The sequence below is a fragment of the Triturus cristatus genome, chromosome 3_2 (assembly GCF_964204655.1).
Source record: "Triturus cristatus chromosome 3_2, aTriCri1.1, whole genome shotgun sequence".
Classification (NCBI taxonomy): Eukaryota; Metazoa; Chordata; class Amphibia; order Caudata; family Salamandridae; genus Triturus; species Triturus cristatus.
In genome coordinates, this window is record NC_140584.1 from 561,893,024 (window position 1) to 561,916,172 (window position 23,149).

Below are 23,149 nucleotides of genomic sequence, written 5' to 3' on the forward strand. Positions count from 1 at the left end.
GGAAGAGTATCCGAGCGCTTTACAAATGTTACATCAAATAGATAAAATGAAAAACTAGGAACATGTATAACCTTAAAAGATAGATGATGACGGTTGTAGATCACGTCAAATGGATAGGGTGAGGGGAAAAAACTGGGAACATATATATGAGTGGATCACAGGAGAACATAAAAGTTGTCAATACTTGTTGTAGATCCGGAGGGTATTCAGGAGTGCATTAGCCATTCACACTTAGAGTCAAGTGCGGATCCTGATAGGTGGGCTGTGTCTGGTAAGTACCGAATAAGCTCAAGAATTGGGATGGATAGGTCTCTAAATCAGTTTGTAGGCGCACATAGACAAATTCGGTTTTATAATTAAAGGTTGTAGTCTTTGTTATCCAAAGTAGATTTTGCAATAAGAGAGTCCGGGCATTACAGACACACATTCAGTGCAAAACTGTTTAGAAAAATATAAGACAATGTTTGTGGTATATTATTTTGTTTGAGGAATGTTTTTTTTTTTTCTGTCGTCTTAAATATATTATTCGGCTTTATTTCTATAGGCGCAAAAAAAGAAGGAGCAGCAGGCTTTTTTAAAGGAATTGGAAAAGGACTTGTTGGTGTAGTGGCAAGACCAACTGGTGGCATCATAGATATGGCAAGCAGTACATTCCAAGGAATACAGAGGTAAGCAGTATGGATTTACAGCTGTTTCATTTATCTTAGCTCATTCTTTTATGTTAAAGACCTGAGAACAAATTACTCTACATAGAATTTCCTACAAATCACTGGTAATATTTCACCAATTCCCTAACACGGGTTGTAAGTATAGCAAGAGTCATAAGTCAAGGGCAGACAAACTGATGAAAAGAAGAACATTTTGGCTAACAAATGCCTTCTAGAGAACCTTTGCCCACATTATCTGGTTAAAAAGCCATTCCTTTGTAACAGTATTTCTGATAGCGAAATCTTACCACAGATTTTTCACAGTTTGAATACCTCAAGGCATCAGATGTAATCCGGAAACTTTAGTAGGGCAATATCCTCAAGCGTCAACAGGTGGCGTTGTGTGATGTCATGGTTCTGCGTGCGATTCCATTTCATGCAACTGTGACATTGGTTTCCCTACATATACGCTTGTGCTGGCGTCATTTCCTTGCTTTCCGCACCAACCAATGCAGATCTGCAGCTTCAGCTGTTATTAGATGATTGTTAGTTAATTTCTTCTAGAAATTACTTTTCTTCTGTTGCCAAAATCTTGATGTTGGTTAAAGATCCACTTGATAACTGTGGTGGCTTGGCTCTGGCCTTGACTCAGTCGTGTTCGTCGTGTGCCGAGAAGAACGAAAAAGCTATTTGAGAGCTGGAAATGAAAATCGCCGTAGCAGAGTTCAGGTGATCAAAGACTAGGTCCCGTTCTAAGTTCAGGGCGCGCCATTTACTGTCAAGTTCAAGAAACCAGTCTTGTTCTCCATCAAGAGGTCAGTTGAAAGATAGGACTTCGTTGAAGTCAAGCAAGTCATGAAAGAGCCATAAGAAGTATAAGAAGTTGAAGCATGCGTCTCCCGCGTCTCACCACTCTCATCGTTACTGCCGTTTGGAGTCACATGTGGTACTGGGGCCTTCTGCTTGGAGTTGTTCACCAGCTAGGGATCATCCTTGGTCGGTTTTTCCTTTTTGACTTCCAGCGGATTGTAAGATGTGAGTTCAGCCACTCACCTGAAATCCAGGTCTGTCTGCAGGAACGATGCTTGTTCCTCAACCCGCCTTGAACACCTCTCAGTGCTACTGACTAAAACAGAAGCCCTGGCATATGTCCTAAGAGGAAAGGGGAATATGAGAAGAGACAAGAAGAAAGGGAGACTGCTACGCCTTGCGTGTTCACCAAGAAATAAGGATGCCGTCTGGACCTGCCAGGTTCTGTAACGTTAACACGGCCAAACACTCATGCGTTCCTAAAATACACAAAAAACATGTAAGCGCAGGATGCCCTAAATCCCTTAAGGTAACTGCAATCCTGCACATTAAAATTCTAACACTCAAAATTACCTTTCTTGGTATTCTGACGCTTCAAACAAGTTGTCTCTTAAAAATATGCGAATATGAAATAGTTTTTTTTTTCTATAAACATAAAGAAGAATTTACATAAGACTTTGCTCTTCTTAGGTCGTGAAAATTCCCTTAGCAATGTTAAAGTATTGTAATTTGCAATAATCTCACCTTAATATGAACTAGTCTTTTCTTGTTGTCCTTCAAACTCAAAATGAAGCGCTTCTAAAAAAGCCTCAAGCGCCTGTTATAAATCAGCAAATGTGTCCGTGATCACTCAAAATATATACATGAATCTAGCATCAAACAATACACACAATTGCATACATGCTGCTAAAATGCATGCGACCAGCTTCTCTAATGACGGAAAGAAATTATTTGCCCTATTGTAACAAGAATTACCAGCACTGAACATAAGCCAAAAGTGTAGCAGCACAATTAGACCATGTCAAAATCAACAAACATTTAGAGCCCAAATGCTTTCCATAAGCCTCCAAAATCAAGTTAAAGTGTTTTAGTACAATGTTCAAACAATTGGAGTCCAAATGCTTTTCATAAGCCTTCAAAAGCAAGTTAAAAGATTTTTAGAACACTGTTCACCCAAGCAGAAAGAGCTAAGTGGATTAAGGTGATTAGAATCACTTTGCTTGACTGCAGACATAGTCCCAACTTCCTGGAAAGTCTTTTGAAGTCAGTCTGAGCTGGCTGGAAGACGGAGAGGTGATCAGCTGGCAAAGCTCTGCAGGGGAAATCCTTTTCAGATGAAGAGCTGGGAAATCCCCTTTCAGTACAAAAAGCCAAGCACGGAGTGGAAGAGCTCAGAGCTATTTATAGCCCAGACCTTGGGCGTGTGTTCACATGTCAACTGCCAAGAGCAGTTCTAATTTAAATACATGTGTCCTCTGATTCTTGAAGCCCAAAGAAGCATTGGCAAGGTTTCAAATGAAAACAAAAAGCACTGGCACATGCAACAGAAAACAAACAACCAAAATAAATATAAACATTGGTTAAAGCACTTTTATAAGGGTACTGCAATATGATTAATGCATCCACCATGTGGATGTTGACAAATCACACAGGGCAACTAATAACTTGTGTGACGGGGATTCCTGACAGTCCTCCCTCTCAAAAGCCCTGGTAGTGGTCGTGGCTTAGAGGGGTTTTGTTGGTGGAATCGTCGCACCAACCGAGGAGCATGAACAGAGGAGGCCGGTTCCCATGAATTGTCTTCAGCACTGTACCCTTTCCATGCTAATAAATAATGCAATACTCCTCTAATTCTCTTAGCATCCAAAATGTTGCCCACCTCAAATTCCCATTCCCCATGAACTTTAACTGGGGGTGGTGGAGGTCCTGTGCTAGTAGTGGAAGAGTAGGGTCGAAGCAGTGAGACATGAAAAATAGGATGAATCCGGTAATCTGATGGAAGTTCTAATCTTACTGTCACAGGATTGATTATTTTGGTGATGGTAAATGGTCCCAGGAATTTTGGATTTAATTTACGGGATCCATCAATATTCATATTTTTGGTTGACAACCATACTCGATCTCCAGCTGCGTATTGTGGGGTTGGTAGCCTGTGTTTATCTGCTTGTGTTTTAACCTGTTTCTGATATAACTCTAAGTGTTTCATAGCCTGTTTTGGGATTTGTGTTAAGTGATGATGATGTTCATGTACTGCCGGGACCTGAGTGGCAACAGATGATTGCAATGTTGGAAGCATTCTGGGGTGATAACCATAAACACAATGAAAAGGCGAAATCCCTGTAGCTGAATGGACTGAATTATTATACACAAATTCCGCCAGGGGTAAAGCCTTATCCCATTCAGTGGTCATGGTAGCAAGAAAACAACGCAATGTTTGTTCGAGGGTCTGATTTAAGGCGTTCCGTCTGACCATCCGTTTGAGGATGATAGGCGGAGGACAAACATACATCAATTTGTGTAGAGGAGCAAAAATTTCGCCAAAACCTTGACACAAACTGTGAACCCCTGTCGGAAACAATGGCTGTTGGTAATCCATGTAACTTCACCACATGTTGAATAAACAGGTCGGTTAACTCTTTTGCTGACGGCATATGTTTTAAGTGAACAAAGTGTGCCATTTTAGTTAAATAATCTACTACCACCCAAATGATGGAAAAACCATTTGAAGTTGGCAACCCGGTAATGAAATCCATACTTATCGTATCCCAGGGTGCAGGTGGGATGGGCATGGATTGCAATAGTCCTGCAGGAGCAGCATGGAGTGATTTGGATTGTACACAGGTTGGGCATGTTTTGACGTGATTTTCAACATCCGATAGCAAAGTGGGCCACCAGAAATCTCTCTGACACAATTCCACCGTTTTCTTTACCCCCGGATGACCAGCCAATACTGTGTCATGATACCAATGGAGAACAGTATCACGCAACTCTTGTGTGGGAATGTACAATAGGTTATCATGATACCAAAGATCCCCCTGTTTTACAACATTAGGGGGAATGGACTCTTTTTGTTGTGCTACTTGGACTTGCTCTAAGAAATCATTGGGAGCACATAAGGCGATAATCTTACATTCTGGGATAATAGTAGTAGGCGTGTCAGTGCCCTTGTCAGGAGCTGGGAAATTTATTTGTGATAGTGTGTCTGCCTTCTGTTGTTCTTTGCCAGGTCTGTACGTGATCACGAAATCGAATTCATTAAAAAACAAAAGCCAACTCAGTTGTCGTGGGGTTAATGCTTTGACATTCTGATAAAACTGCAAATTCTGATGGTCTGAATAAATGGTTATTGTGTGATGAGCTCCTAACAAATGGTGACGGCACTCTACAAATGCAAGTTTGATGGCTAAGAGCTCTCGCTCTCCCACCGTATAATTTTACTCAGCAGGTAGGAGTTTTTTTGAAAAATAAGCCACTGGATGAAGATGTCCTGATGTAGGGTCTCTCTGGGACAAAATTCCACCTACTGCAACCCGAGAAGCATCGGCTTCCACATAAAAGGGTTGTGAATGGTCTGGGTGATGTAACAACGGAGCTTCGGAAAAGGCCTTTTTGAGTTTCTGGAATGCTTCCTCTGCTACGTAAGTCCAATGAAAAATAACTCCCTTTTTGAGGAGCTGAGTAATGGGTGCAACAGAGGAGAACTGAGGGATGAATCGCCGATAAAAATTGGCAAAACCCAGAAATCTCTGGATATCTTTTACGGATCCGGGTGTTTCCCATTTCAAAATGGCCTGAACCTTGGAATCATCCATAGCAATACCGTTCGGAGAAATTATGTAACCCAAGAACTCAATGCGAGATGCATGAAAGACACATTTCTCTAATTTAACAAATAGTTGGTGTTCTCTAAGCCATTGTAATACCGCGCGGACATGCCCCGCGTGATCTTCAGTTGAAGATGAAAAGATCAGGATATCGTCTATGTAGACTATTACAAAGACGTCCAGGAAATCCTGCAGCACATCATTGATGAAATATTGAAATACTGCAGGAGCATTGCTTAGACCGAAGGGCATCACTGTATATTCAAATAGACCGAATTTAGTCCTAAAGGCGGTCTTCCCCTTGTCCCCATCTTTTACCCGGATTAGGTGGTATGCACCTTTCAGGTCTAACTTGGTAAAGATGGTGGAATGTCTTACCTGCTCTAACAACACTGGTATTAATGGGAGTGGATAGCGTTTTTTTACCATCACTTTATTTAAAGCGCGGTAGTCTATGCAGGGGCGAAGTTCTTTATTCTTTTTAGGGACGAAAAAGAGTAGCGAACTAACAGAGGATGTGGAGTATCTAATAAACCCCTTTAACAACAAGTCGTCCAAATATTCGCGCAAATACAGGGTCTCAGGTTCAGATAAGGCGTACACACGACTGCATGGAAGAGTGGCTCCGGGGAGTAAGTCATTACGTCAGTCGTACGACCGGTGGGGTGGTAACTGGGTCGCTTGTTGTTCAGAGAACACATCATGGAAATCATTGTATTCATTTGGCAGGGCGATGGCGGACTCTTCTCCTTGTACCAAAACTGGATTCTCGATCACAGAGGCACAGTGCAAAGGAGTTAAGGGATGTTGATCAGTTGAGTAGCATTTATGCCAACAATGCGCGGAATCCAATGTTACTGTTCGTTTACACCAGTCAATTTTTGGGTTGTGTAATTGGATCCATGGTATACCCAATATGGCTCCAAACACCGGGGTGTTGATAAGATCGAAGTGAATCTGTTCAGTGTGTCCATCAGCACAGATCATGGTTACTGGAGAGGTCTGGGAATGTATTAAACCAGAAGATAACTCCGAGCCGTCTACGGCACGCTCAGGTTCAGGGACCTCTTTCTTGATCGTTGGAACATTTAAAGTTTTAGCTAAGCCTATATCCATAACATTTCCGGTAGCTCCTGAATCCAATAATATAGGTATGACTTTCCTTGTCTGGGTGGAAAAGAGCAAGGTAACAATCAAGGTTAAATGACGGGGTTCTGCTGTGATAGCATTTCCTAAATGATGGTAAGAGGCCAAACCGTTGTCTATGCTCGAAAAGGGGGCCTCATTCCTGATCGGGCCTGGAAGTTTTCCGACTGCTTAGATTCCACAGTGGAAAGAGGGGTTTCTAGCACAGCGACTGCCTTCTTGGGGGTATTTTTGGTCAAACAGTCCCGGGCAAAATGCCCAGACTTCCCACAGTATAAACAGAGATTTAAGCGCCGTCTCCTATCCTTTTCCTCCATAGACAACGGTCCCCTAATTCCCCCTATCTGCATTGGTTCAGAATGATCAACAGAAGTACTGGAATTAGATATCTCCTTTTTCTCATGTTTGACTACAACAACTCTGGGCATATCACCACGAATTCGTTCACTTTTCCTTTCACCCAGACGATGATCCAACCGGACCACTAGGTCAATAAATTCCACGCAATCTGTTGGTAAATCAACAATTTGCACTAACACGTCCTTTAAGTCATCTCGAAGGCCACGATAAAAAAGTGACGTCCTTTTCTCCTCTGGCCATTGCGTCTCAGCAATTAATCTATTAAAGGATGTGATGTAGGACAATCAATCCTTATTGCCCTGCCTTAGGTTCAGAAGTTCATTGTCACTTTCTTGAATGAACTGGTGTCTTGCAAAGAGTTTTTGCATTGTTTCCTTAAAGCGACGAAAATTATGCAAGATTGGGTCATCCCTTTCTATGAAGGGTATTGACCACGTGGCCGCTGTACCACCTAGATAGGACAAAAAGAATGCCACTTTTGCGGCATCGTCAGGGAAGGCTGCAGGCTTGCACAAGAAATGTAACTGACACTGGTTCATAAAAATGCTAAACTTTGCCTGGTCTCCAAAGAACCTTTCCGGGGGAGCCAAAGGAACCGGGTTAGGAGTCGTAACACTAACATTTACAGGTTGTGTCCCCCCTGCACCCTCTGGGGTAAAAGTGAAACGTTGTGGTTGAACCACTGGTTTTGTTTTGACCAAGGTGTTATCCCAAACGTTTTCTCGGGGCTTATATCATTGCAACTCGCTGTTTAACGTATGGTTTTCCTGTTTTAGTGTGGTGACTTCCTGCTGTAACCCTAGTACTAACCTAGTTAAATCTTGCACACTCATAGTGTCTTTTCCTGTAGTGACATCCATCGTTCAGGCAGACTATATTTTTTGTGGCTTGGTTTTATGTAAGATGTGAGTCCAGCCACTCACCTGAAATCCAGGTCTGTCTGCAGGAACGATGCTTGTTCCTCAACCCCCCTTGAACACCTCTCAGTGCTACTGACTAAAACAGAAGCCCTGGCAGATGTCCTAAGAGGGAAGGGTAATATGGGAAGAGACAAGAAGAAAGGGAGACTGCTACGCCTTGTGTGTTCACCAAGAAATAAGGATGCCGTCTGGACCTGCCAGGTTCTGAAACATTAACACGGCCAAACACTCATGCGTTCCTAAAATACACAAAAAACATGTAAGCGCAGGATGCCCTAAATCCCTAAAGGTAACTAAAATACTGCACATTAAAATTCTAACACATAAAATTACCTTTCTTGATATTCTGACGCTTCAAACAAGTTGTCTCTTACAAATATGCGAATATGAAATAGGATTTCTTTTCTATAAACATAAAGCAGAATTTACATAAGACTTCGCTTTTCTTAGGTCATGAAAATTCACTTAGCAATGTTAATGTATTGTAATATGCAATAATCTCACCTTAATGTGAACCAGTCTTTTCTTGTTGTCCTTCAAACTCAAAATGAAGCGCTTCTAAAATAGCCTCAAGCGCCTGTTATAAATCAGCAAATGTGTCCGTGATCACTCAAAACATATACATGAATCTAGCATTACACAATACACACAATTGCATACATGCTGCTAAAATGCATGCAACAAGCTTCTCTAATGACAGAAAAAAAATATTTGCCCTATTTTAACAAGAATTACCAGCACTGAACATAAGCCCAAAGTGTAGCAGCACAATTATACAATGTCAAAATCAACAAACATTTAGAGCCCAAATGCTTTCCATAAGCCTCCAAAAGCAAGTTAAAAGATTTTCAGAACACTGTTCACCCAAACGGAAAGAGCTAAGTGGATTAAGGTGATTAGAATCACTTAGCTTGACTGCAGGCGTAGTCCCAACTTCCTGGAAAGTCTTTTGAAATCAGTCTGAGCTGGCTGGAAGACGGAGAGGTGATCAGCTGGCAAAGCTCTCCAGGGGAAATCCTTTTCAGATGAAGAGCTGGGAAATCCCCCTTTCAGTACCGGAACAAAAAGTCAAGCAAGGAGTGGAAGAGCTCAGAGCTATTTATATCCCAGACCTTGGGCGTGTGCTCCCGTGTCAACTGCCAAGAGCAGTTCTAATTTAAATACATGTGTCCTCTGATTCTTGAAGCCCAAACAAGCATTGGCAAGGTTTCAAATGAAAACAAAAAGCATTGGCACATGCAACAGAAAACAAACAACCAAAATAAATATAAACATTGATTAAAGCACTTTTATAAGGGTACTGCAATATGATTAATGCATCCACCATATGGATGTTGACAAATCACACAGGGCAAACTATGACTTGCGTGGCGGGGATTCCTGACACGGATAAGGTAGCGATGCCAGATCCGATCCAACAGCTTAAGAAAGCTATGGGCTCGATCTTTGGTGTAAGTCCAGATCCAACTGTGCCTCTTATTTTGAGTTTGAGGCTGACAACGTCTGGATTGATGGGTGTGAATCCTATGACTTCATTCTCATCGGTGCCACAATTGATGCCACAGGTATGTTGTACGAGGTTGCATGCGATGCTGGGATTGGAGTCTCCGACGCCAGTAGCGGATCTAATTGTTTTATCAGATTCTGAAGGTCATTTGCCTTCCACTATGGTGTATGCTAGGTCAGAGCCTGATCTTTCAAGAGGAGAGTATCTTTTTGATGCAGAATATCCTCAAGAGGATATTATGCAGGATTTACAGGATACTAGTGGCCTTGATACTCTCCTGATGTAGATTTATCCTTCCCTACACCAGCTATGGCTACTGAGAAGGCATCATCCTTTGCTACTGTAATTTGCAGAGCAGCAGACACTCTTGATTTAGCTTACCTATACAGGAGGTTAAAACGACTTTGCTGACTGAAATGTTGGATCCATCACAAACTTCACAGGAGCCTTTACTACCATTTTGTGAGGCTTTAACAGATGTTTTGATGGGCATTTGGGCTAAGCCTGTATCTTGCCTGCCGATAAACAGGCAGATTTTGTGGAAGCATTGACCAGATTTTCTCTTTCAGCATCTAACTCTGGAAAGTTTAATATTCACGATTCTACAAGTCTTACTAGCCCAAATGCTTTTCCATGCACTCCACCTGATAGTCAGTCTAAAAAGATGGAAGCATATGCAAAGAAGGTTTTTCCTTCTGTGATTTTGGCCTTACATTATGTGAATACTTCCTGTGTGTTGGGAAGATATTCTCATGTTTTGTGGGATAGAGTTGCTGATGTTTTACCAGCAATACCAAAGGACATTCAGAAACATTTCCAAAGTTCAGTTTTAGATGGGCAGGATGCTGCAAAATTTCTATTACATCTGGACTAGATACAACAGATTGTTTGGGTAGAATCATGGGGACCAGTGTGGTAATAAGAAGGCATACTTGGATCAGTTTAACTGGTGTCCAGCATTCTTTGGTGGAGATGCCATTTGATGAGTCAAGGTTGTTTGGAGAGAAAGCAGTGCTCGAGAGACTGAAGGTGAGCAAATAGACTGTTCATTCTTTAGGGATTGCACCTTCAGTGCATCAGTTGTCTCAACAACAGTGCCCCTTTTAGGGGTTTGGTAGAGGATACCTTGAGAGACAGAGACGGTACATACCTGCAGTGCAGCAGACCAACCAGACATTTAGAGGATGTGGTCGAGGAGCAGGTAGACCGCCTACAGCCTCCCAAACAATACGATCTGCCCAAACCCCAGCCCCTTTTCCAACAATTTGAAAGCCTCTCTAAGTTGATGTTGATGCCTCACATTCGGCCGGTTGGGGGTTTTATCGCCTGCTACCTTCCGGCCTGAAGGAGCATTACTTAAGACCATTGGGTGCTCTGGATCGTGGCACAAAGTTATTCCCAACCTTTTCAAATATTGCCTCTGGACATTCCTCCACCAATACAATTTCTTTTGGTGGACTATTTGTCAATTCTTCAGACAGAGGTTCAGGCTCTGTTAGCGAAAGGGGCAATAGAAAGAGTTCCACTTTCAGAAGTACAGACTGGTCGTTACTCCCATTATTTTCTAATACCAAAAAAGGACGGGGTCTTCACCGCATTTTAGAGCTTCGACCCCTGAACTTCTATTTGAGGAAAGACAAGCTCAAAATATTTCCATTGGCTCAAGTTCTTTCTGCCCTGAATCCTGGAGACTGGTTGGTAGCATTATATCTGTGTGATGCGTTTTTTCCCATTCCCATTCTGCAGTCCTACAGACATCTTTGCTTTCAGGTGGTACAGGAGCATTTTCAATTCTCCGCACTCCATTTTGGGCAGACCTGTGCATCACAGGATGGCAGTTGTAACAGCACTTCTGCGGAGGTTGGGAATACCAGTACTTCAATGACTGTCTGTAAAAGGCTGGCTTGCCTCAGGCAGTTGATGGCCATCCCCAGATGACGGCCGACCTATTGATGTCTTTGTGTTTTACCATCATTGTGCTGAAGTCACATCTAACTCCTTTGCTAAGACTCCTTTTTATCGGAGCTATACTGGAGACAGTGTTGTTTCAAGCCATATCTCCACCTCGTGAGTCCAGGACATTCAGGATATGATCCTGAAGTTTCAGCCTGCAGCCCGCATCTTGGTGAGAGAGGTTCTGAGAATTCTTGGCCTCTTGCATTCTTATTGTGGACCATGCCAGGTGGCACATGCGGGCTTTGCAGTCGAATTTGAAGTCTCAGTAGTCTCCACAACAGGGAAATTTGTCAGATTTCATTCAGGTGTTGGAGGACACTGCAAAAGATGTGCATTGGTGGCTACAAGAGAGACAGACTCCTCTCATTGCCCCATCAAGAATTGACTGTTGTGGCATAAGCTTCTTTACTGGGTTCGGGAGGTCATCTGGGGCATATGGAGATTAGAGTACTCTGGTCTATAGCAGAAACTTGTTTTTACATAAATTTGTTGGAGCTTATGATGATCTGATTTGCCTTAAAAGATTTTCTTCCCAGAATCAAAGGGCAACAAATGCAGGTACTTACGGACAATAATACTGTCATATGGTGTTGGAACAAATGGCGCTGAATGGGTTCTGTGTCTGGAAGCTCTTCGTCTTTGGGAATGTCTGAGAGATCAGGGAATATATCTCTGATAGTCCAACACCTGGTGGGATCTCTAAATGTTAGAGCCGATAAACGTCGCCTGCTCTACTTACTGGATCATGAATGGTGCTCGGAGGTGGTACAGTGTGTCTTCCAACAATGGGGAGAACCATGGCTAGGTCTATTTGCCATCACACAGAATGCACAGTGTCTAGAATTTTGTGCATTTGTGTACCCAAGGCAGTCAGTCCATTCTAGGAGACTCCTTTCGCCTTCACTGGGGCCTGGGACTTCTATATGCATATCTGCCACTACATCTCCTGCCAAGAATACTCAAGAAAATCAAAAGAGACTGGGTCCAAGTCGCCCTGGGCGCTCAAGACTGGGCAAGGATTGTGTTGTATCCTGAAACTCTGGCCATGAGCATCAGCCCCTCAATTCTGCTGCCTCTGGGAGACACCATGTATGGAGATTGAGCAGAGGCAGTTGTTAACATATAAAATTCCTATAGAAGTTGTTTGTAATCCTGTCAACCAGATGATCATCTACAAAGACTGCTTATGATGGGTGCTGGAAGAAGTTTGTGGAGTGGGGTGCCTCACATCAGATTCAACCCTTACAAGCTTCCCTTTCTGATATTCTCTTGTTTTGGTTATCATTGGCTCAGCAAGTTTTAGCTGCAGCTACAGTTAAAGGTTATTAAGCAACCCTTTCGCCTTTCTTACTGTTACCAGATCAACAGGTGGTTTTTTTTAATCACCTGTTGTGATTTGTTTTTTAAAGTGTTTGGTCCGTATGTTTTCCTCCTCTTCTTTTTATAATGCAGCTGTGGGCTTTTAATCTACTGTAACTTATCTAATGTGCTTACTTTTTGAGCCTATGCACAGTTGCTCTTTGCGGCTGTTGACTCTGATAACCGTGTTCTTTATAACTATTACGTCTGCTAGACGAGAAAGTGAACATCTGGTAGAGACTTCTAGCTGCAGATTCCTTTATATTTACCAGGCGTAAGACTGGATCCGGAAACGTTTGGGTGAACGGTACCCCTGCGTGCCTTCGGGTGGCTGAGTTCAGCTCCTCGTGGCGTCATCGGTGCCAGATGTGACTACGCGGTCACCTATATAGGTGCTACACAGGCGCACGGATGTCAGTTCTTTTCTTTCCATGACAGTTAGCTCTGATCTAGAGAAGAGCTACCCTTCTGTCTCTCTTTGACCTCTATAAGAGTAGGTTTTAAACCATGTGGCGCCTTTCCCCGTGTCTTGTCGGTCACTGAAGCCTATAGTGCCTCGAGCGCTACCACAACATGAAGTTATGCTCAGACTGCTGTGCCATAGCGCTGAAGGCCTTGAGGGAGCGGTCTATGAAGCTCCTTGTGGCCCGGCAGTTGGCGCTATCAAGCGTGACCCCTCAGAGGTCCCAGTCCCAATCGAAGAAGAGAAGGTTGCGGGACCGCTCCAGGAGCCCCAAGTCCTCTTCATTGAACGCAAGGTCCTTGGAGCACCGGGGAAGAGACACAAGAAAAAGAAGTGGTCTAAGCAGACTTCGACTTCGCCTCATCCATTGAGGCGAAGTCGAAGACGAGATGAGGGAAGAACATCAACATTCCATTGTCGGTTCTGCAAAGCCAGGTTCAACTCTGTGCCTCCCCCCTTTTCTGGGAGTCAAAGCGATCCCCGCTCAAGTAAAAGAGTTTTATGAGGCCATGCACCAAGTCTGAAGTAACTGCGAAGGATTTGCAAGTGGTGGCTAGTGAACCATGATTGGGTCAAAGGCAGACCCCTCTCCCTTCCCTAAACAGGTCTCACAATATTGACAGATGCGTCACTCCTGGGATGGGTTGGCCATCTGGGAGAGGTGGAGATCAGAGGACACTGGCCTCTGGCGTAGACAGGGCTCCATATCATTTTGTTGGAGCGCTAGGCGATCTGGTTGGCATTTAAAGTATTTATTACCTCTGTCAAGGGGAAGTTAATGCAAGTGTTCACAAACACCATCATCATGTGGTACTGCAACAAGAAACAGGCCCTGCGTCTCTGGACATGGCTGGTACAGCAGGGCATAACCCTGGTGGTTCAACACGGGCAGGTCCTCTGAATGTGAGGGCAGACAAACTCAGCTGCCGATGCATAGTGGATCACGAATGGCATCTTCAGTCAGAGGTGGCGCAAGGTCTCTTTCAGCAGTGGGGAGAGCCTTGGTTAGATCTGTTTGCCTCCGAAGACAACACGCAATGTCAGCAGTTGTGCTCGTTGGAGTTACGAAGGCTGCTACCGCTCTGCAATGCTTTTCGTCGCTATTGGAGCTCAAACCTCCTGTACGCCTTCTGCCCATATCACTTCTGCCCAGAGTTCTCAAGAAGATCAAGGACAACTGGGCCCAAGTCATTCTTGTGGCTCTGGACTGGACATGGAGAGTCTGGTATCCAGAGCTTCTTTAAAAGAGCATCGATCCTCTGATCAGTCTGCCCTTTTGGGAGGATCTTCTGTTGCAGCAGCAGTGGAGGGTCGTCCATCCATGCATGTCAACTCTACACGTCCATGCGTGTAGATTGAGCATCGACAGTTGATAGCTTTGAGCCTTCTTCTCGAAGTATGTACTGTTATTTTGGCGGCCAGGCTGCCCTCCACTAAGATAGTACACGCTTGCCATTGGCAATTTAAAAACAAATATTGTACAGAGAGGTCTATTGACCCTCTCTGCTTCTCTATCTACTATTCTTCAATTTATTCCTACTCTTGCCCAGCAGGGCTCTGCATTGGGTACTCTCACAGGTTATCTTTCTGGTCTGTCCGCTTTCTAGCGGCTGCCGGACCAACCTTCATTGTTCAAGTCCCCTATTGTAAATAGGTTCTTGGAAGGGCTTGTACATATGTTTCCACCTTTGCCCTTTTTCATGCCACACTGGGAAACTTAATTTGGTTCTCACATTCCTAATGTGCTCCTTTCAAGCCTTTACATAGCTGTCCCCTCTGGCTGCTTACCATCAAGACAGCCTTTTTGGTTGTGATAACATCTGTTTGGAGGGTGAGCGAATTGCAGGCTTTATCATGCAAGCCTCCCTACATGATGACTTATGTGGATCAAGTGGTGGTTTGCACACATGCTTCGTTTTTACCGAAAGTGGTAACCCCATTCCATCTGGGTCAATTGATCATGCTGCCCACCTTTTTTGCTCAACCCACATCCTTCTAAGGAAGAGGGTCAGCTCCATTGTCTGTACCCAAATAGAGTGTTGTCGTTCTACCTTGACTGTACAAAAGAGTTTCGACCAACACTTTGTGGATTATGTGGCAGCTAAAAAAGGTTGATCAGTGCGGAAAGGGACCATTTCTTACTGGGTCGTTCTCTGCATTAAGATCTGCTATACCCTGGCTAGGAAGCAGCCCCCTGAGGGCTTACAAACTCATTCTACCAGGGGGAAGGATGCGGCCACAGCGTTGGCTCGTGGTGTCCCATTCCTGGACATCTGTCAGGCAGCAAGATGGGTATCTCTGCATACGTTTGCCAAGCATTACTGCCTGGACAGTCCGGTCCGCAGGGACGGGCATTTCTCCCATTCAGTCCTGCAGGACTTTTTAGTACGAGAATTTGTCTGCAGCCCACCGCCAGGATGATATGGCTTTGGATCTATTTAAAGGTGTATCCTGATGGCTGTGTAAACGTATAAGCTTGTTTGTGAGGTCATATGCTGATTATTGTGATACAGTGTGACGATGGGTATACTGTGTAAAATAATGGACATGTTTGACCAATTATGTTGATTGTTGGGATATATGAGTTAGTGTTTGTATATGATGGTGAGTTTCTTGGTGTATGATTATGTAAGTGCTTTTGTTGCAATATGATTGTGCTTGTGTTAACATATGAATCTGAAAGAGACACGTTAGTGATAGATTCCTTACCTTAGAATAATCCCCAGGCATCAGACTGGATCCGGAAAGTTTTGCTAGCAGTACCCCTGTGCCTCAGTAGGTGGCGTTGTGCAGCTCCACGTCTGTCGCTGGCGTCGTAAGCGCCGAGATGAAGTCACGGACTACTTAGGTGCCACTCATGCGCGCTGACGTCAGTTCTTTCTTTTCCCGCGCCAGCAAGCGCAGATCCGGTTAGAGCACGTACCTTAGTCACTTTTTGACTACACTTTTGAGATTTTTGTCTCTTTTCTCCTGGTGCACGTAGGGATACCTGGATTTAAGTCTTGTGGGGCCTGCCGTCGCAATATGTTGGTGGCAGACCCCCACGGTGTTTGCCTCTACAGCCTGGAGACTGACCACGACTCCCAGTCCTGCTGGGACTGTCGGGGCATGGCCCAGAAGGCCTTGAGGGAGCGGCGCCGGAAGCTGCTGGAGGTCCGGCACTCGTCCCAGCACTGTTTCAGATCCAGGGACCATTCCCAGGCTCACTCGCGGGGCTGCAGTCGTCGCTCCTCGGGCTCCAAGTCTTCGCCCTCGGATTCCGGTAAGCGATCACAAAAAAAGAAGTTGAAGAAGCGTGTTCGCTCTCCGACGTCCCCCCGCCGGTCCTCGGATGCGGACGAGGGGGACAGGGGTTCTGCCCCTGCGGCTCCCTTGGAGCCTGGGAGTCCCGCGGCCAACCCGCCTTACCCGGGTCCATCGGCGACTCCCGAACAGGTGCAAGACTTTCTTGCCACCATGGACCGCCTTTTTAGGCCTCGGGCTCCCGCCGGTGCGCCTTAGGGCCCCGTGGTCCCGTGTCCAGATCCTGATTGGCCGCCGGCGATCCAGCTTCGGCGCCACAGGATCCTGCGCCATTGGCTCCGGCCGTGGCGCCATGAGGTTCAACGCTGCCAGCTCCGGCCCCAGCGCCGCCCTCGGCTCTGCCTCCGGCGTGGGTGCCATTTGTTCTGCCCTTGCCCCGGTTCCAGAACCATTTAGTTCCTGCCTGGGATCCGCATTGGGAGGCGGCGCTGGCTCGGCCCCGGTTGGCACCGTACACGGTGCCGTTTCTGACGCCGTATGTTCCTTTGCCGGCTCCGCCTCCGTGGTCTGTTCCTCCTGCAACAGAGGTGGAGGATGACTGGGAGGGATCCGAGGACCCGCTGGCCCATCAGAGTGACTCCGAGGAGGACTGGGTGGACGACTTGGAGGACGCCGGCGACCTTGATGTCTCTTCTGACCCGGGGTTTGCTTCTCCCCTGCCTACTAAGGAGGAGGGCGCTTCCTACACGATGGTGCTCTGTCGGGCTGCTGAGGTCCTCAACCTTGATCTTTCTACGGTGGCCCTCAAAACTAATCTCCTCACTGAAATGCTCCAAACGGCGTCTACTTCGTCGGAGCTTCTGCTTCTGTTCAACGACGCCCTCACCGACGTCTTGTTGGGTATTTGAATGTCGCTAGGCGTCACCGCCCGGCGTCTGGTGACCCTGCGTTTCTGACCACTCATCCCACGCCTGAGAGTCTGGTCATCCAGGCCTCGACGTCGCAGAGTGCCTTTACCACGGCTCCGCCGGATAAGGACTCTAAGAAGCTGGAACAGTTTGGTAAGCGGTTGTTCTCTTCAGCCAGCTTGGGGCTGTGGTCGGTGAACACCGCCTGCTTATTGGGCCGCTATTCCCACGCGGTGTGGGATACGGTTGCTCAGGTGTTGCCTCAGTGTCCTGAGGAGGTCCATGCTGTGCTTTCCCAGACGGTTGCTGAGGGTAAGGTTGCGGCTAAGTTTGCCATTCGGTGTGGTTTGGACACCACTGACTCATTGGGCAGGGCGATTTCTATGATTGTATAAAAGGGGTGGTGATGGACTGAGCATCAGAACCAATCAAACACTCACACCCAGTCAACAGATCTGGGTTTGATCCATCACCGTTCTTTAGCCCACTCTGCCACCCCAGTTCAGACATAGCCATATGCAAATCAGTCTGACCCTGTGCATCATGGGAACAGTCCAGCCCGTACTGCCAAGCCATGCCTTCCCTGGACCGGAAACAAGCTTCCTAGGACCGGTTTCTGGCATTTCAGCCGTCTTCAGCCAGGCTTGCTTGAATCCAGTGGCAAAGTGAGCAAGGGACTCACGTCTGAGCATAACCTGCCAACTTATGGCGAACAAAGCAGTATAAAAGGGGTGGTGATGGGGCACAGGGTCAAGACTGATTTGCATATGGCTGGGTTCAAACTGGCATGGCATGGTGAGCAAAAAATTGATGGATTTAGGCCCAGATCTCTGTACTGGGGTGAATGTATGACATTGTTCTGCATTCTGTCCATCAATTGTTTTTTTTGGATTTCTATGATTGTGGCGCTGCGTCGCCACACCTGGTTGTGATCTACTGGGTTCTCGCCCGATGTCCAGAGCTCGCTCATGGACATGCCCTTTGATAGCACTCGCCTGTTTGGCGATAAGGCCGACAGTGCAATGGCGCGTTTTAAGGACTCAGGGGCCATGGCCAAGTCCTTGGGTCTTTCTGCAAAAAGCCCAGCCACTCCTGGGATTCGTTCCTTTTGTGGCCACGGCAGAGGCGCCCAGGCATGTTCCTTCAGCAAGCCTGTGCAGACCCACCCTCAGCGCCGATGCGGTTTTCGCGGTGGCGGGTCTGGGAATCAGCGTGGGGGTCAGTCCATCTCTGCCCCCGCTGCTTCTACCTCCAACCCTTCCTAATCCGAGCTTTGGGGAGCACCTCACACCAGTGGGTGGCAGGATCCGCCACCACCTCCCCCAATGGCGTGATATAACATCGGACAAGTGGGTGTTGCAGATCATCCGCAGAGGTTACTCTCTGCCCTTTCAGTCCTCCCCTCCAGCCATGCCACCTCGGTGCCACCGCATGTCGGGGGATCACTTGGTACTTCTACAGCAGGAAGTCACGACCCTCTTGGCCAAGGGGACTACGAGTGCGTTCCTGGGCCGGAAGTAGGGAGTGGTTGTTATTAACACTACTTTCTGGTCCCCAAAAGCACAAAGGGGGCCTGCTCCCCATCTTGGACCTCCAGAACGTCAATCGCTTCCTCCGGAAGGAGAAGTTCAAAATGCTGACCCTGGCTCAGGTCCTGGCTGCCCTCGACCCTGGAGACTGGATGGTAGCGTTGGACTTGCAGGACGCATATTTTCACATCCCCGTCCTGCCGGCCCACCGGCGTTACCTGCGGGTCACGGTAGGCCAGGAGCATTTTCAGTTTGCCGTGCTCCCCTTCGGCCTTACCAGCGCCCCTCGAGTGTTCACGAAGGTGATGGCGGTGGTCACAGCTCATCTGCGCAGGTTGGGGGTGTGAGAAGGTGGCCTGATATATGCTGTCCACTAGTTCTAGTGGGCACCTTGTATCAGTCCAAACAACCCCTTATGGTGAATGGTTCAAGAGAACCTTTATTGAAAGCTATCCTAGTGGTAGCTATGGAGAGCAGCCTTCAGGCTAAGTCTTGAAGGAATGTAAAGCAGCTTGTTTTACCAGTCTATAATCTCTTGAATGATCAAATGAAAGGACAACCACAACGGGTATATATTCAAAATATATGTATTTAAGATAAAACACACCCCTCTAGTCTCTTTATGAGACTGGAGTTCGAAGTACTTTGTTTACAAGTTAGCAATTATCAGTAATAGCACAAATACACGTTTGGGCCCTAGGGGCGTACCAAACCATAAACCAAAAAAGTGGTATAAGAACCACGACTGGGATAGACACAAGGCCTAAAGCCTATAGAATCACTGGGACCCCAAGGAACCACCCAAGGTAGTGACACAGGGGACCCACAGGGACTGTATGCAGTGTGTAAACACAACCGCGGGTTCCTGTTATCTTCTATGGACAATGTCGCGATTGGAAATTTAAAGATTAGGGACACTTAGAATCGAGTCAGGACCAAACCCTTTTGGACTTAAGAAGTTCTAGGGCCAACACCCATGGAAGCACCGGTGTACTTGAGTTACCTCACACAGGGAAGCCGGGTGCATAGGTGTCTTTTGGTGTCGGATCGCGTCGTCGATTTCAATGGAATCCTGCAAAGAACTGCTGCTGACGTAAAGAGGAGAAGTGTCCGAAGTGACCCGAGCCTGGATCTAGGATGGAAGGAACCCGAAAGCAGAGGGGACAGAGTCTGGGTCACTAGCCAGTGACCAAGGGCATGATGGACCAATGCCCACAGATGTTGGGTGCTTCAGGTGAGTTGATGGGTGTCTTGACTCCTCAGCCAGGAGGTCCAGGAGGTGTGGACAAAGTCCACGAGCTGGATTCAAACTGTCCCAAGAAGTCTGTCGAGTGCTGCGGTGTCGGTGACCAGAATGGACCCAGCAAGCCTTGGCAACGGCAAGTCACTGGAATTCAGAGAAAGGACTACGGTGCAGAACAGAAAGGTCTGAGGGACTCACCCAGCGAGGGTAAGTCAGGGCACGTCTGGAGCAACCAGGAAAGCCCAAGTAGAAAAGGAGTTGCCTTCGTGGGGACCTGCTGGCCAACGGGCTAGTGATCGCGAAGGAGCCTCGAGCGGTCGCACTTGAAGCTGGCCCACGGGTTACTTGTGCAGTGGAGGCCAATAATCTTCGGTGCAAGAGGTGCTCAAGGCTGCGGTTACTCGGAGCCCAAAGCACAACTTCGAGGAGGTCCAGGAAGATAGTGTTGCTGCAAAAGTTCACGGTGTCCAGGGGTCACGGTTCCACATCACCCACGATAGCCACGGTCCTCAGCTTAGCTGTGGACTCATGGTAGCCTCGGGGAAGTCTGGAAATCCACCTCTGGTGATGCAAAGACTTCGGCGTCCGGCAGGAGCTTCAGCGATGCAGACCGGTCAGTTGCTTCTTTGGTGTCTGCCAAGCAGGGGAGTCACTCCTTGACCCCAAGGGAGATTTCTTCCGTCTTCTAGTCGAGATAGAAAGTCAAAGGTCCAGGATATATGTTGCAGAGTTTCGTCCAGGGTAATCTAAAGTCCTAGGGACTGGATTCCTATACTTATACTGAGTTTAGGGGATGGACTAACTCTAAGGCCCCACCTATGGGTGGTCTTGGAAAGAGGGGTGCTTACACCCATTTCCTTTGTCCAGTTTTGCGCCAGAGCAGGGGCAGGTAGCCCCTGCAACCGGTTTGAACTGGACTATGCACAGAGACACCAAGTGTGCCCCCAGTGCAGGACTTCAAAGCACCAGGGAGTGCTCCTGCCAAGCCCCAATACACATCTGCCTGTCTGGGGAGGTGATTACACCTCCTTTCGACAGGAAACCTATTGTCCAGGCCTCCCCTGCCGGAGTTACGGTCAGCAGCAGGAGGCCAGACCTGTGTCTGTGGCGGAGGCATCCATTTTGTGATGCCAGGGCTCAGGAAAGTCCTACTGGGTTTGACCAGTGTGAACATGTCTCTCCCTCTAGAAGGGTGGAATGCTACCCCCGCCGCCAGAACTGGCGGGGGGGGGGGAGGGGGAAGGGTTAGTATTCCAAAGCGTTTGACACCAAACACGACCTGTTTTGATGCAGCCATTCCAAAGTTAGCATTTACCGCGAGGTTATAATGCACTTAAGAGTATATGGTATGGCTGTATCACAGAACAGCCATAAGGAAGTATTTCCGAATGCTGCAGAGGGGCTCAGCTCATGCTTGGGCACCCTCTCACATAAAACCAAGCACTCTGCCTTCAGGATTGTCAAGGCCTGCCATAGGAGTGGCTTATAGGTTTATATGCATCTGTATATATATGTGGATATATGTAGCCAATACCACTGTAAGGGGTGCAAGCACACCCTTACCCAGGCTGCAGTAGCAGACATGTGGTGCCATTTTGGAGTGCTTCCCAGGGGTGGCATAATACATGCTTCAGCCCCTGGTAGGCCTCTGAGGTACCTATGCCCTAGGTACATAGTATACCACATACCAGGGGCTTATAAGGCACTCCAGAATCCAATTAGATATGTACCTAATGTACATGCAAACCATTTTAGAGAGGAAGCAGCTAGGCTGTCGTCCTGATTAGCAGGGCCACAGCCAGACTAAGGTCGAAAAACAGTGAAACACAAGCAAAAAGTGGGGGTACCCATGTGAAGCAGATCCTACTCTCCTACAGGGGGTGTCAGTCTTCCCTTACCTCAACGACTGGTTGTTGAAGGCTGGCTCACCCCAGGCAGTTGTCAACCACCTTCAGACTATGGATTTGCTGGGGTTCTCCATCAACGTGCCGAATACGCACCTGAGTCCCTCTCAGAAGCTCCCCTTCATCTGATCGGTTCTGGGTTTGATGCTGTTTCGGGTTTACCCTCCCGAGCAGCGAGTCCGGGATATTCAGGCTATGATTCCGATCTTTCAGCCTCTGTCCCGGGTTTCAGTCAGGATGACCCCCCGGCTCCTGGGCCTGATGGCCTCCTGCATCCTGCTAGTGCAACATGCCAGATGGCATATGCGGGCTCTGCGGTGGGTCCTGAAGTTCCAGTGGGCGCAGCATCAGGGCAACCTGTACGATCATGTCCAGATCTCGGAGGGCACTGCTCGATAAATGCGGTGGTGGCTCACGAATCACGATTGGGTCCGTGGCAGATCCCTCTCCCTTCCCCACCGGAGCACACAGTGGTGACGGATGCGTCCCTCCTGGGATGGGGAGGCCATTTGGGAGAGGCGGAGATCAGAGGACTCTGGTCTCCAGCGGAGTCCCAGCTCCATATCAATCTTTTGGAGCTTCGGGCGATCCGACTTGCACTGAAAGCATTTCTTACCTCTGTTCGGGGAAGTGTGGTGCAGGTGTTCACGGACAACACCACCGCCATGTGGTATTGCAACAAACAGGGCAGGGCGGGGTCCTGAACCCTATGTCAGGAAGCTCTGCGCTTCTGGACATGGCTGGAACATCAAGGCATTACCTTGGTGGTTCAACATCTGGCAGGTTCTCTGAACGCCAGGGCGGACGAACTCAGCCGCCGGTGCCTGATGGATCACGAGTGGCGTCTGAACTCGGACGTGGCGCAAGGTCTCTTTCAGTAGTGGGGAGAGCCTTGTTTAGATCTATTCGCCACCGAAGAGAACGCGCAATGTCATCAGTTTTGCGCTTTGGAATTTCCAATACGGCACTCACTCGGCGACGCTTTTCATCACGAGTGGAGTTGCGGTCTGTTGTACGCCTTTCCATCTATACCACTTCTGCCCAGAGTGCTGAAGAAGATTCGGCGCGACCGGGCCCAAGTCATCCTTGTGGCTCCGGATTGGGCACGAAGATACTGGTATCCCAAGCTCCTCAGCATGGTGATAGATCTTCTGATCCGACTGCCTCTTCGGGAGGATCTTCTGTCGCAGCAGCAGGGGCCGGTCCTCCACCCAAACCTGTCCAGCCTCCACCTCCATGCAGGGTTGATATTGCTGGGGTATTTATTAAAGGTAAGGAATCTATCACTAAGGTGTCTCTTTCAGATGCACAAGTTACTACTTGTGTAACG

General features: G+C 47.2%; 1 protein-coding gene across 1 annotated transcript in view; it reads left to right on the plus strand.

Moving 5' to 3' along the window:
* VPS13C (vacuolar protein sorting 13 homolog C) overlaps positions 1-23,149 on the plus strand; it is a 2,873,871-nt gene that overhangs the window by 2,630,986 nt on the left and 219,736 nt on the right. The window contains exon 78 of the mRNA XM_085648297.1: positions 545-668. Within this exon, the coding sequence (XP_085504423.1) occupies positions 545-668 (124 nt within the window). The remainder of the gene's footprint in view (positions 1-544; positions 669-23,149) is intronic.